General features: G+C 39.2%; 1 protein-coding gene across 3 annotated transcripts in view; it reads right to left on the bottom strand.

Annotated features, from left to right (window-relative positions):
* Nucleotides 1-1,201: 1,201 nt before the first annotated feature.
* Nucleotides 1,202-14,902, bottom strand: part of cltcl1 (clathrin, heavy chain-like 1) — a 56,351-nt gene continuing 42,650 nt past the window's right edge. Inside the window, exons 23-34 of one of the 3 annotated variants that reach the window (XM_060843450.1) lie at nucleotides 14,157-14,321; nucleotides 13,754-13,861; nucleotides 12,548-12,715; nucleotides 11,700-11,849; nucleotides 11,318-11,449; nucleotides 11,089-11,199; nucleotides 10,125-10,295; nucleotides 9,798-10,019; nucleotides 7,660-7,680; nucleotides 6,347-6,382; nucleotides 4,295-4,370; nucleotides 1,202-2,395 (exon numbers count right to left, since the gene is read on the bottom strand). In XM_060843450.1, the coding sequence (XP_060699433.1) occupies nucleotides 2,286-2,395; nucleotides 4,295-4,370; nucleotides 6,347-6,382; nucleotides 7,660-7,680; nucleotides 9,798-10,019; nucleotides 10,125-10,295; nucleotides 11,089-11,199; nucleotides 11,318-11,449; nucleotides 11,700-11,849; nucleotides 12,548-12,715; nucleotides 13,754-13,861; nucleotides 14,157-14,321 (1,470 nt within the window). In that variant the 3' untranslated portion in view covers nucleotides 1,202-2,285. The remainder of the gene's footprint in view (nucleotides 2,396-4,294; nucleotides 4,371-6,346; nucleotides 6,383-7,659; nucleotides 7,681-9,797; nucleotides 10,020-10,124; nucleotides 10,296-11,088; nucleotides 11,200-11,317; nucleotides 11,450-11,699; nucleotides 11,850-12,547; nucleotides 12,716-13,753; nucleotides 13,862-14,156; nucleotides 14,322-14,902) is intronic. The other 2 variants (XM_060843451.1, XM_060843452.1) reach the window with 2 other exon arrangements.

The raw sequence follows: 14,902 nt of genomic DNA, 5'->3' as shown, positions 1-14,902 counted from the left end.
TTTGTCATAGTAAACCAATTTTCCCACCCAATTTCGATCAGAATAAAAAAGGATGAAACCAAGGAAGAAATGGCTTATAACCACTCAGCCTAAACTTTCAATAGTATTGAGTGCGCTAGGAATTGTGTAGTCAAACTCAATGCCCAGCTTATCAAAAGAATACGAGTGCATAAAAACACTAGCATATCCATTGCTGACAACTGCAAAACTAAATGCAGCTCCCAGAATAATTAAAACCACAAAATTGCAAAACAAAAGCCATTTGTTAGGCATTCTCTAGCTATCATTTATAGTTGGCCAATAGCCACCCACCACACTGCCAGTTATTAGTTAGGCTAAATAGAATACAAGTGGATCTGTTAGAAGATTGGTCAAGTTAATTACTTCAACTGAAGTCAGAAGATCCTCAGATATTGCAGTCTCATTACCCACCTTACTGGCTTCAGTGCATTTTTACCAAACTGTTAGTCACTGATAGTTACCTAATAGGCATTTGTAGTGAATGAGAAGCATAAAACATTTAGAACTTTCTCCTAAACTGGTATTGCATAGAAAGTGAACATTGCAGATGCTGGAGATCGGAGTCAGAGTGCAGTGTTGGAAAAGCATACAGGCAGCAGCCAAGGGTTGGAGTCAAAATGTAAGCCCTTCATCCTTCCCAATGAAGAGCTTATGCCCAAAACATTGTCAACTCCTGCTCAAAATGCTGCCCGACTGCTTTTCCAACACTGCACTTGACTAAGTCTGATGAAACTAAATTTGTTAAAACCAAAAATCACATGATTTATTTGAAACCAGTGCTTCTTCCTCAGGCAGAGAGAATATACTTTAAAACAATTTATAGTAAAGGATCATACAAATTCTATCTTTTATAAATTGTGTCTGAAGTATATTTTCTCTAGCTGCCTGAAGTGCAGAGACTCCAAAACCTTACTGTTCCAAATAAACCTGGTGTCATGCGATTTCTGACTTTGCTGACTCCAGTCCACTGACATTTCCACATCTTTATTAAAACCAACATTGCAAAAATGTATCTTAAAATCAGATTCCCAAAAAGATTTAGGTTAAAACCAAAGTAAAACTACCCCATTATCACTGCCCAATGTCCACATACTCCAAATGCTTCTAAGTGGCTTCAACTAATAGTGGGCTAACATTTCTGCACATCAAGTAACATGGAGACAATGAATTACTCAGCATAATGGTGTCATGAGACATATGTAAACTTTATTTATCCCTCTGGTGACATGACGAGGGCAGCAGGAGGGGGTATGTGGGAAGTCCAATGCACATCCATTTCTTTTAGCTAACTCAATAGGTTAGCACAACTGTACAAAGTAATATTCACAATACCATCGCTGTTGAAGATTTTACAGCACAATTTCCCTTTAAATACATGTCACCACAATAACCAACATTCTGGACTGAATCCAATTCTTTCCATTACAAGATGGCCTGCAACTAACTGCCTTTCAATAAATTTGCCGGAGGTATGAAATATTTCAAGAGATCCAGAAACTTCAACCAAAGTGCTGACTGACATGAGTTTACATTCTATTAAACCTAATATTCATGATTAGCAACAAAAAGCTCCTTACCATAAATTTTACATTAGGCACAATATTTTAAATAAGTGGCACGCACCCTTTCTTTGCATGGAGGCCTGAACTGATGCAGAACAGAGTGCTCCACCCACAGAAGATAGAACGCTTTCACATGGAGTGACTAGTCAATTCAGTTCCGCACCAACTAGGAATGCAAAAAAATCCTGCATTCACTTTCCAACTTCACCTTTAGCATTACATATTGGCAAAACATGCAGATACTGGCAAAGTTAACTTCCAAGTTTAAACTCCCTGGGAATAGCTGAACACTGCCTTCAGTACCATTACTCATCTCATTGAGGGCAAGCTTTACACAGGTTGGGGAGAGGAGTGTGGGGGCAAAGAAACCATCCACATTGCACTAAGCTGCCAGCTTAGAAACAAAAAAGGTGGCAACCGATCTATTGGAAATATTCATGACTAGATTCAATAAACTAGTTAATACTTGTCTTAATCTTTAAGTCAGTGCCTCAACAGTTTGTAGTTCCTAAATAGATTTTTAAAAAAAGCTACATTTTGAAGTTGAAATGTAAGAGTGTAATAAATAAAACAGAAGTCCTTTATAAAATCTTCATGCTGCAAAGGAAGTGTTTGGCTGTAATCCTGTGCTCTATGACGGTCGTACATTTTTCATGAAGATTCAGGGGTAGCAGTGGTAAAGTTGACAACGCGATGTGGATTCTACATGTTGAAGCCATAAGCAGGCTGAGCATAGCCAGCTGGATAACCATAAGCATAGCCAGGCTGGGGAGGGACTGCAGTGGAACCTGCTGTCAACATTAACTGCTGACCTAGAAAATCACAAGGCAAAAAAGTTAAACAGATAATACATTAGATCTGGTCACTGGTGAGCCTTTTTACAAAATTTAAAATATTCAAGCTCAGCAAATCAATATCTATACTGACTTCAATATGCAGGAATTTCTAAAATCAGTTTGAATACTGAGCTAACGCATCAGCAATGCTCAAATCCTGTTCAGTATGGATTCTCTTTAGCCCAGATCTATTGATCAAGGAGTTACAGGAAACCTGATCTTACATACCCACCTTTGCAAAACAAGGCAACTCTGCCATTTCTCTTTTGGCCCACGGCACAAACCTAAATTTAGGGACTAGAATCACTGCACAGACCACAATTGTGGATCTACTGCAAGTGGTAAGGATGTTTGGAAGGGGAAAAAAAATCCAAAAGTAATACAGATTCATTTATGGACAAGGTTCACTATTCATAGAGTTAGGAGCTCAGAAGTGAAGTTGCAGGAATACACAGATTGTGAATATAGATTACACTTTATTTGCACTCTGCAGTACATTCAACTAATATAAAGCTGAAGGCAAATACTGTACCCTTAGAAAGCTGGCAAGCACCAGGCATAGCTGGAAAATTGAAAGATTAACATTTTGGCTGTAACCTTGATACCAATTGTTTTCTCAGCAGCTTGAATTTAACCATTTAAAATTATGCCCCAAGATACTAAAACCAATTGAATTTTACTGTTTTGATAACACCAAACTAGTGATATGATTGATGTTTGGAGTATAAAAAGCAGGCATTTTGGAGTTAGCCAAAAAGAGCACCATCTGCCATTTAAAAGACTGCCAAGAACCACTTGAGTGGTGATATCGTATGAAACATCTTTGCAGCAGAAGACAGACAACCCAGCGGAGATCTACAAACAGGAAGACCAACACCGGGGACGACAGCTGCTGTCTGTTTTGAAAAATACAGCTGCTATAAATTTAATAGGGGCTTATTGGATCAGTATATGGTTATGGAATGGGGTAGATAACAAATCTGGAAAGAGAAAGGAGACTTCGTTATAAATAGTTGATTAGCATTCATTTTAGAGTTGAAAATTGCTTTTCTTTAAAAAGTTGCATTTGGGTAGTCGTCACTCATACTTTAATAGATTTTGGACAGGTGGGCTTTTTGTGCACTTGGTTTAATTAGCACAAGGGTTTACTGCCATGTTGTAATACTAGTAACAAGCACAAAGTGTTTAAATCAGAATACAAATTGACTGAGTTAGCAGCAGCAGCAAGCTTTTGGGCATCTCATGGAAACAAATTTGGAAACTGAAATGCTGCCTTCTCAGATCAGATCATGGCCTATTCATTGCCCAAAAGTCAGCAACACAACATGAAATTACTACCTTCTTGTGCGCTGCCAGTTTATCTCCTAGATAAAGTTTTTTTGGCTTTGGACAAGACTGAAGTCTAGTTATGGTCCAATGTGAAGTAGAATAAAAAGATAACTATTTAAAAAAAACTAAAACAAGTTTTAAAAAGGGAGTCAATCAACAAGACTGCAGTTACACGCAAGAGCGCGCGCGAGGACTACAGATGCTAGAGATCACAGTCAAGTACGTGGTACTGGAAAAGCAGAGCAGGTCAGGCAGCATCCAGGGAGGACAAAAATTCAACATTTTGGGCATAAGCTCTTCAGAATAAAGTGTTCCCGAGGAAGGGCTTCTGCCAAAATGGCAATTCCCCTGCTCAGATGCTGTGCTTTTCTAATAACTGCAGTTGGATGTAGGCCAGGCCAGGGCTTTGGGTGCATCAACTGAAAAAGAACAAATCTGGCTCACTTTACAAGTAACCCAGAATTATTGGGCAGATTCTAAATTCAGGGATATTGGAATTAGAATGAAAGAATTGTTATGCATTACAGCTTGACTAATCAAACCTACCAAATACTAGAGGAGCTGGTTCAGCCACTTGGTCTTCATCTTTTCTCAAGCTATCCGAAGCATCAAGTTTATCAACCTAAAAAAAGTTAAAAATTGAAAGCAAAAATCGATAAAGTTCATCCAAAAGACTACAAAAAAAAACTTTGTAATGAATAAAGTTACAACCCTCCATCAAACATTTAAGAAATACTGTTGTTCTGTACACAACCAGCATACTTACCTAGCTCTTTTAGTATCTGCATCAAGAACCACAAAATTCTATTACTGGAGAACATTGCGGAGTTAAAATCTACACACTGAACATTTGCACACTGTACAAGGTGAAAAATACCAAGTCGTTAAATGCTCAAATAATGCATATTAATCTGAATGCAGCAATTCAAAGTGTTAATGCATATTCAGAAACAAGAGTGCAGAGGCTTTAAGTGAATTGCTGAACACTGACTTCCTTTAGGAGCACCTTGTGGCAGGATATTTCTACATAAAATAGCAGACCACATCAGCTCAAAAAAGGGCACCAAGTCTATAAGCATGAAATCTGAATGTAGGCTCATTTCTATGGAACCACTACTGCAGTTCTGGGCAGAATCATTGATGTGAGCTTACAGTCAAAAGCTAGAGTTCTGTCTGACAGTGATGCTACAAATCAATCCTCTACCTGGTAATAGATGTTTGTTTAGGACAGCTTTTGCTACCTGCTGGGGCCAGGCCAGGGGAGCCATCTTCAAAATACTACACAGTTATTTTAAGTAACACCCACAATATAAGTAGGTAGTGAGCTCTAGGCTCAAATTGGCATACAGTTTAAAAATTCAAGTTGCACAACCACCTGATGGGAGCTTACTGCTAGGCATTCTAAAAAGATGGGTAGAGGTAAGAAAGGTGTTCTGAAAGGAGACTAACATCTTGCAGATGACACTTGTTTATTCCCTTCACTAATACAATGTGAATGTTTGCCAATAAAGCAGGCTTTGTCCTAATGACACCAAACATCAGAACAAAAATGGAGTTGACAAAAATATTGAGAACTTCAGGTGCTGTAAATCAAAAAGCCAAAGTCTACTGGAAAAACTCAGCAAATCTGACAACATCTGTGAACAGAAATCAGAATTGATGTTCCAGGGAAGGGTCACCAGACCTGAAGGTTAACAGATTTCTCTTCAGATACTGCCAGCCCTGCTGAGCATTTCTAGCAGCTTCGGTTTATGGTCAAAAATGGGACTCATTTTTCTTTGAAGGTCAGACCTGTTGGAGTTTCCTCCATCAGTGTTTGATTTCTAGCATCCTGTCTCATTTTTTGTGGCAGCTACATTCATCTAGGCAGGTATTCGACCAGCGATGGATGCCTTTTAGATGTATCCAGGCTTTGGGGAGTCTGGTAGAAAAAAAAGTTCCTTTCTGCAAAATTCTTGGCAACCTACTCTTTGTAGGTATATGACAGGCTCAGTTCAATTTCGGTCAGTGGTAACTAACCTGGATATGGATATTCAGTGATGGTAGTACCATTGGGGACAATGAGTGAATACCAATGTAACATGCATTTACTTGCTACTTAACGGCCCAATTCTAGACATCATCCAGGTCTTGCTGGATATGGACAGGTCAATCTTGGAGACCTGAAGATGTCACATTACAGAACTAATGGGCAAATACTGATCAAGTGGGCAACTGAAGGACTGAAACAGGACCTGTTAAAAAGTCATATGGAACAGCTGATTGAGCACAGTCTTCAGTTTCAAAAAAAAAAAAGGACCATTCCAAAACAAACTCCTGTAGCAAAGTCAGTTTCCACCAACTCCCAGTAGCCCATATCCCACTATTAAAACCCTATCGTCTGACTGCACAAAAAAGCATGCATTATGGAAAATATGGAGAGATCACTCATGGTTATCCAACAGAACAGTTCCACAAACCATCCTGATTGGGACAGATTTCCACACAGAGCAGTGTTAATGCAGCAAGTTACCTTGCATGCAGTAATGTATATTGCAGCTTGGCCTAGAAGCCTATTTAAATCAGCTGTCTATTGCATCAAATGCAAGTTAACCTTACCGACATTGCTTTGGATTTAACCAGTTGATCAGTTGGCTTGAGAAAAGTTCAGTGTTGGAATGGGGAGGAAAGTGGGGTAGAGAAAATAAGGCTGCATCACTAAAAGTTAAAGGAAACAAACATTCCAAAGAGAGTCAGTTGGTCAAGGTTTTCCACCTCAAAAGCTGCGATGCACCAGTTCAGAGACATTAATGAGCCATGCCAGATAGCAGGGGAACATTTTAAATTTAGCCTCAATCTCAATAGGTTTTGTGGGGCAAGTTTAAAAGTATATCCAAAAAAAGGAGAAATAAATGTTGGCAATTTTTGAATTTGTTGCTCAGGCGGTAGGTTTGGCTCGCTGAGCTAGTAGGTTTGTCCTCTGATATTGTCACCATGCTGGGTAAGTGTGCTTGTTTTTTGTCCCACTTGCTATGTGCCTTGGTCTGTTGTGGTGGGTTGGTAAATGGGGCCCCTAGGCATCATGGGAGCTCTAATGAATTTAAAAGTAGCTGTGCAAAACAGTCAGCAGAACAATGTCATACAAAATATCCTGCAAAGGACTGCACCAACATTACTCTGGACAGACAGGCAGGAAACTAGCCACCAAAAAGACTTGACCAGCCATCACTAGTACCCATACACAGATGGATAACATCCATCCAGGGACAGGCTAAAACAAAGGCACACTGGTATTCCTAGAAGCCTGGTATTCAAACCAAACTCAACATTAATTTGGACCCCATTTACCCCAACCAGAAGTGATATCACCTACCATAACAGACCAAGATACAAACAAAGAAGTGGGAAAGAACACCAGCACTTGAGGCTCATAGGTGTGCTTATGGTGACAAAACAGAGAACAAATCTATCAGGCTGAGAAAAGAGGTCTTTAGGTAACACATTAAGACTAGTTCAAATTACTGTAGACCAAAATTCATTATTCAAAGTTAAAAAAAGTGATCTTGTAAGCAAAGTGGAAACACTGACAGGGTTTTAATTAAGAACTTGTTTCACAAGTCCACAAGGAGTTGCAAAGCACATCTTGGAATAGAAGTACTGAAAAGGATTTAAAAAAAGGACATATTTAAACATGTCTTAAAAGAGTGACCTCAAAGTAGCAAAATCAAAAAACCTTGCAGTTAGACAAGTGGTTAATCAAGGCTTTGAAAACAACTAGTTCTAGGAGTAATTAGTTGAGGGTTAGTCAATATCTATACTATAGAATTAGAAGGCACTCAATCATGGCCAGGTTAAGCATATCCCTCTACATTAAGCAAAAACACTAAAGCCTCATTTCAGAAAGCCTAATAAGAGCAAGAGCAGATTGTCACCTTTTCCATTAGTTCATCAACCTGCAAGAAAATTCAGATGTCAAACTCCAAAGCAAAAAAAAGGTCAAGCACAGGAAAAGAAAAAACCAAATCCTTTGCAGTTTTCATAGGGCAATTCCACAAGAGGTTTTAATTTCATAGATCAGAAATACCTTCACTAAGACTCAACTGGCTTTGCTTCTTTCTAACCACTGCACATATTTATGACTGATATCTGTAAGTCACTGTTCCAAACAAATCAATTTAGAATGGATGGCATGAAACATTAGTGATCAGTTATGTCAAGTCCAAAGAATGGATGAATACAGACTCTAGAAAAAACATCGAAATATCTCCTGAAACACTTGCCAAATCTAAAGACTTTACCAGTGTTAAGAGTCACAGCACAAATAAACCCTCAAAAGACAACTCATCCACATGGACTAGATATTTTAAAACAGACTACATCCAACTTGCCAGCATTTGGCCATCCCTTAACCCTTCCTATTCATGTACCCATCTAGATGCCTTTAAAGAGGTTTAATTGTGCCAGCCTCTATTTCCTCCAGCTGCTCATTCCATATATGCACACCGCCCCTCAGGTCCCTCTTAAATCTTTTCCCTTAGCTTAAACCAATGCTCTAGTTTTGGACTCTTTCCTCTCCTCCTCCTTTCCCACCCAGGAAGGGGAGACCTGGCTAATTACAGTATCCATGCCCCTCATGGATCTTTAAGCTTCTACACAGACACACTTCAATCTACACCTCCAGGGGAAATCCCCAGCCTAACCAGCCTCTTCCTATAACTCATTCTCCAACCTGGCAACATCCTTCGACTTTTCTAAACCCTTTCAAGTTTAGAATCTCTCAAAGCAGGAAGACCAGAATTGGACACAGTATTCTAAGTGGTCGCACCAATGTCCTGTGATGTTGTGTTTGTACAGCTTTATACTCCATGCACTGACCAAAAAAGTCTCTTAAATGTCTGCTTGCAATTCCACTCAAGGAACTATGCATCTACTAAAACCACTCAGCCCTGATGCACACCTGATAACAGACTGGAAGGGACCCAACTTACCTGTTTGGTTGGTTCTGTAGCTAAGCTTAGCCCAGAGAGAGAACTGAGTTATACAGCATGGAAACAGACCCTTCAGTCCACACATCTGCAGACATCCAAAACCTGACCTAGCCCCATTTGCCAACATATGGGGCATTTCCCTGTAATTCAGTTGGAAAATTGTCATATCAAGGACAAATGGAAATTTCCTGCTCTAACTGGATTGAATAAAAACTTTTGCAGAATCTAAACCTTTGAACCGTTGCTCAGAATTGGAGGTGTCAATTTGGTAATGAACTGAGCTTCCAATTCAGAACTGCTAAATTGCCCTCAATTTGAGGTCACAAGGCAAGAGAAACTGCCATGATTTGTTTTATTCCTCCCTCTCATGAAGTCAAGTCTAACTTCATGTGAAACATTTAGGACCAACCTGCCATTGGCAGTCTTTTAGCTGCCCAAGTGTGAATTCCATTCTGTCATCTCTTAAGACACTCAAAGATCAAACTTCTATAGTTACTTGTCCTATTAGTGATTTCATCTAGAGAGGGACTTCAAACAGGTCACTAAGCAAGTCCTGCACCAGATCTGGAGAGTCAACAGGAATAATACTTAAGCCAACATGTGCACTCAAGACACCAAGTGAACAAGATTCAGGTTTAGTGTCCACACATTAAACACTTCTCTACTTTAAACCCCATTTCCCAGCACTTGGTCCATACCCTTGCAGGCTATGGAGCTTTCAAAAAAAACCAATATATAAAACTTGGTACTACTTTGTAGCAAGTGGTTCCTGCCTGCAACTCAGACAAGTTTGAGCTAGTCCCCATCCTGAAAATGTTTCCTCATCCCTTTGAAACTTAAATACCCCTACTAATTGATCCCTCCAAATGCAGGTATTTGGGTGGGATGCACACCAAAAAAATACTTTATTGCTATTAACCCTTTGCCTCAAATTTTGTAAACCGGTCTTCTCTGCTCCAAGCAACACTACCTAGGCTGAAGTCTTTTCATTGCGGCTTAATGCATTTTCTATTTAGCTCTTGTCATAACCCACCAGCTTTTACACAAGCCTGGTCATAGACAACTTTTAAAAGTTCACTTACTTTGCTGAGATATTCCCTCATAACTTGAATAAAATATGGCATTGCAAAGTCCATGATGTTATGTCTCCATGACAGCTCAAGAACCACATCTGGCCGTAACAAATCATAGCACGTGAATAAGCAGGACGCAAAACATTCTTGCTTGCCCTCTTCCAGGAACCATTGCAGAAGTTTCTCAGAGAGCTCAGTGTCCTTGGATTCAGCTGTATATTGCATTGCATCCTACAAAACAAAGTCACTCAAAACTCACTACTGTATGGAACATTTAAAGTTTTAGTCAACACAAGATTCAAAACATTGCTCCATCCAATTCTACAGAAAACTTACCTTGTACAAGTGGTCTTTTTTGCAGAGTTCCACACTTTGTTTCCAGCGATTGTTACCTTTGTAGAGATAAGCAGCAATACGCCTGAACTCAATTAGCTCATGCTTTTCCAGGCGCTGAGCAAGGATAATGTTGTCGAAGTTATCATATGCATCAATAGATGTACGCAAACCCTGCGACAAGAAAAACCCAAGGTAATCTTACTCAAACACTGGCCGATTTGTCCTTCAGATGGAGGTCAAAGCTCAAAAAGTCCAAGTTAAACTGTTTACAGATGCTTTCATGGCAAAATATCTCTAGAGATTTGTTGGAGGGAAATTGGGTGCTCCTGGCTCAATGAGCATTAACACCAATCCCTAATTATCCTGGAGAAGATGGTAGTTGAGGTACATTGACAGCAGTTCCTGTCAAAAAAATTCTTTGGCAGATCATTTCCAAGTTCCTTCCAGAAGACTGCAATTTGGGGCTTTGATCAAGTAGATGCAGCAGCACCCACACAAAAATAGGAAGAGAATAGTTAGAACAGAGGGATTAAGTGTTGTTAAAGAAGGATTTTTCACCAAGACTTCCAATTTTTCAAAAAAGTTACAATGCTGGCTGTTGAAAGTAGGTTCAAGATAGCCAGTTATGAAAGTAAGCCAACCCTCAAGCCATTAGAAAAAAAACCTTGTCAGTTAATGGAATATTCATATTCCAAGATAATTAATACATAATTTGGTTTCACATGGTCAATTAACTGCAGGCACAGAAATATGCCATGGTAGGGATAGTCAACAATCCCAACACCCTGAATAGGCAGCTTTGTGATTTCATGTGGGATATTCCAAGTAGGATGGGCAGGAATGATCCAGGGCAAGACTGCTGATCAAGTGATTCAATAAAAAATTTCAGCAGAATTCCCTGGAGTGGTCAGTTGCCCTTAAGTAGCTACTCAAGAGCTTAAAGTTATTAAATGTTACACAGTACCTGATAATCCTCCTCTTCAGTAAGCAGGTTGTTCAGAGCTTCATTCACAGCTTTATTATTGTGATTTTGAACAGAGCGTAAATATGGTTTTATTAGAGGCAATTGGTTCACCTGCAAAGCAGAACACAAACAATGGTCATGGCAGCAGTAACTCGTCCACTGAAGTTAGTTACTCATGAAATGCATGATTAGTATCAGCTAATGATTGTGTGTGATGGTCATGGCTCACCTTGCTGAAGAAAGTGACCGCCCTGGTATGGTCTAAACGTGGTGATAGCACCATTAACAGATCATTGATCAACAGTGGTTTGTAATCCAAGTAGAACTGTAGGGCCTTGTAATACAATTCTACGTTAGCAACCTATTAAAAAAAAAAATTGGAGAATTAACTTTCCAAGTCATCTGAACTTAGTCTTAAGAGGAACATCATTTCCCAAGATTGGTTATTTCAAAACCTGATAGTGAAACTGTTCCACATTAGAAAGTGTTTTAACCAGGCAGCCAGCCAGCCAGCCATTGATAAAAATAAGACTATTCAGAATAGCAACAATCCTTAGAAGATTACATCACTGGGATGAAAGTATTGTGTTATTAGCAATGTAATGCTATACCTTTGCGATTATATCTTTATATTGCCCTTCCTTCCAAGCATCTGTTGGGTGACTCATCATAGTTATGACTGCATTGTCATACTCTTCATATTTATCATAAAGGAAGACCAGCTCAGCCCAAAGGTGTGCCTGCTCTGCTGCACGAAGGACCTAGATAGCAAGGGGAAAAAAAAAAGTATGAACAAAGTGTATTTAAAGATCAGTTAATCAACATAACCAAAGGACTCCAGTTACTAAAAATGTTCAAATCAGGAGGAGTTTTACAATTCTACACCCAGGTTGACACTAAAGAGATGCAGACCAACATGTCTGCTTCTGCTAGTTACCTTTAGTTCCATTCACCAGCTTGTTTTTAACATAGCTCTATAAAATTCAAAAATTTATTTTTTAAAAAAGTAACTTTAATGCCCTAACAGGGGAATCCAGATAAACATCTGTGTAAAAAAGGTTACCTCACTTCTACCTTTGTTTCTTTTGTCACTTTAAATCTATTATCTGGTGAAGAACCTCACCCATGGAAGATATTCAAACTTTATTAAAATGTTGATGGCAGAAAAAGTGTTGATGCACACAAAGCAATGTATTTATAACTTATTGTATCAGGAAAGCAGAGTGAAAATTTGTATGCCAATTCCATTTCATCAGGGTTGGTGTCTCAGCCAAGAACAAGGTTGTAAAGAAAGAAAAACACTAAGAGTGAAAAATCAGAAGGTCAGCAGGTCTGGTAGTATCTATGGGTTGGAACTAACATCAGTCAGTCGACTTTTCTTTAGATCAGACTCTGCAGCGTGCACCCACAGTAGTTAGTTTGGTTGATGCATCAGCTTTTAGTGGAATAAGACAAATACCTTTGGAATATTGACTCTGGACCAGAAAAGTTCCAAGTGTTCCCTCATCTTTTGCGGCTTGAATTTGGAGTATAGTATTGCCAGCTCTGTGAACATTCCCATGTGAGCCCGTTCCAAGCCCAATGCTGCTTCCAAGAGAGCGATCAGTTCCTCAAAATACCCTCGATCCTAGTAAAAACAAAGTAATGCATAACACACCAATTATGTAATAGACAAGTATTGTAGCCTTACCAAGGCATCAGGTTTTATTTAACTGGAAAGTGCATTAAAAAGGGTGAATATTTCAATGGCTCATTTTTTTAGTTGTGACATTTGGAAACTAGTTTTCCACAGGTGGCTCTGATAAAGATCAAGAGTAAATCTGACATTTGGTCAAATAGGAAATAGCACTATTCTTTCATACCTGCTCCAGATTGGTTTGTTCACTTCTATTGCACAAACAGGAGCTTGCTCGCCAAATCTGGTGAACAAGTTTACTTTTATTGCAATCGTTTGCTTAGTCAATAGCAAACTAAGTGCCTACTTCATCTGCTGTCACATTACAATTACCAGCCTGGCAGACAATATGGCATTTACCCAGGTCCATCCACCATGCTTTCTCCCCACTTCTCCTCCCACCATGTTAAAAAAAAAATCACTGGGGAAGAGCGTACTTTCCCCAGATGAGTTTCTAGAATCCCCATTGTTAATTTTGATCGACTTGCACTCTGCTGCTACCAATGATTTAACTTCTGGCTACTTCAAAATTGGATCTAAAAACAGGAAAAATCTACTGTACTTCTGCCTTTGTAGATTATAGTACCTACAGCACAAACTTTACTTCACTTTTGATAATTGTTACAAACTGAGGCACTAGCGTGTTCATTAAAACCAGAATTTTAAAAATTTGTCAGGATGGTGGGTCTGAGATTATAGGGAGTCTCTGAATAGGCTAGGGTTTCCCCCTGCATGACTGGAGGCTGAGGGATGAGCTAAAGTTCATAAAATCATGCAAAATGAATGGAAATGGACTGCCAGAGGCTAGAGTGGAGGCTGCTACAATTACAACACTATATATAAAAAAAGGCATTTGGATGGGTACACAAATAGAAATGAGGGATATGGGCCAAATGCTGGCCAATAATGGTATCTGGTTAGCATGTTGTTTGCGCTGTACAACTGACTATGAATTGCTGAGGAATTATAGAGCTGTTGTAAAACAATTACCTGGTAGTAACTGATCAGCTCCTCAAGTTCATCTGCATGGATGACAATGTGTAGGCCACATATCTGGGCAAGACGGAATTCTTGGCCATCAACACAGGCAAAACAAACCTAAAGATGGGTGAATAGAAGAGCAATTTAAAGATTATTCAAAATCACACGATTAATTGAGCAGTGCCCAGATTAGAGTTGCAGTGCAGAGACTGTTTAGGTGAAACTTTAATGACTTTAGTACAAGCTTCAAAAGTTCACCCTTATTGTTCATTCGTAATCTTTAGGTAGTTAGGGAAGCCATGTTTTGAATACAAATGGCTCCAAGGCAGGCCAGGATTTTTAGATACCCATAAATTCATCTTCAAAACCAGCTCGAGTGAGGCAAACACCTGTTATTGGCTGCATTTCATACCTCTTTCCAAGTTCTGGTGCTGTTAGCTTTGCGAGCACTGTCCACAGCAGCTTGGTACTCGCCTAGATGTACCAGAGTGGAAGCCAAGCGGGCGAAGTTGGACACATTGTTGTAAAGTAATTTTGCTGCATCATACATGCCATCATCATAACAGCGATCACCAACCTATGGGAGGTAGATATATTAGCTTCATACATTAGCAAACTGTTGGGCTGAATGGCCTATGCTGTACCCAGAGTTAGAACACTCAAATGGTTCTTAGAGCTCTGATTCACAGCACAATATTACAATTCTGCACATTAAATTTAGTGCCAATAGTCCAATTGCTCCACAAACTAAAAAACTTCAGGTGCCCAGTAATGTCCCTTTTCAACAATCACAATGCATTTTCACCACCCTAGTGGTCAGCAAGTTATTAACTACACTTTAAATTCACTGAATGCGAACAATTTTCTGAAAATTAGTCTGGCCATTATCAACCATTTCATCTGGCTCAGACTGCATATAAAAAACTTCTGGGTCCCACAGCACTTTTGCTCTCCATTTAAATGGAACACATTACACATGCAATTCTAATTGCATATGTAATCTGCTTTAGTGAGTTGCAGCTTTTAAGGACTTGCATGAAGTTAAACGCTTGCCTTGTAAAATTGAGCTAAACTGGATCATAAAGTTGACAAAAGAGACAACTGAAACCAAGATTGTTGAACAGACTTAATTCAATAGTGTAGTCATTTAAATGCAGA

Source organism: Hemiscyllium ocellatum, chromosome 24, assembly GCF_020745735.1.
Source record: "Hemiscyllium ocellatum isolate sHemOce1 chromosome 24, sHemOce1.pat.X.cur, whole genome shotgun sequence".
NCBI classification, from domain to species: domain Eukaryota; kingdom Metazoa; phylum Chordata; class Chondrichthyes; order Orectolobiformes; family Hemiscylliidae; genus Hemiscyllium; species Hemiscyllium ocellatum.
Note: the sequence above shows the minus strand (reverse complement) of the source record. Positions and strands in the feature narration are given on the sequence as shown.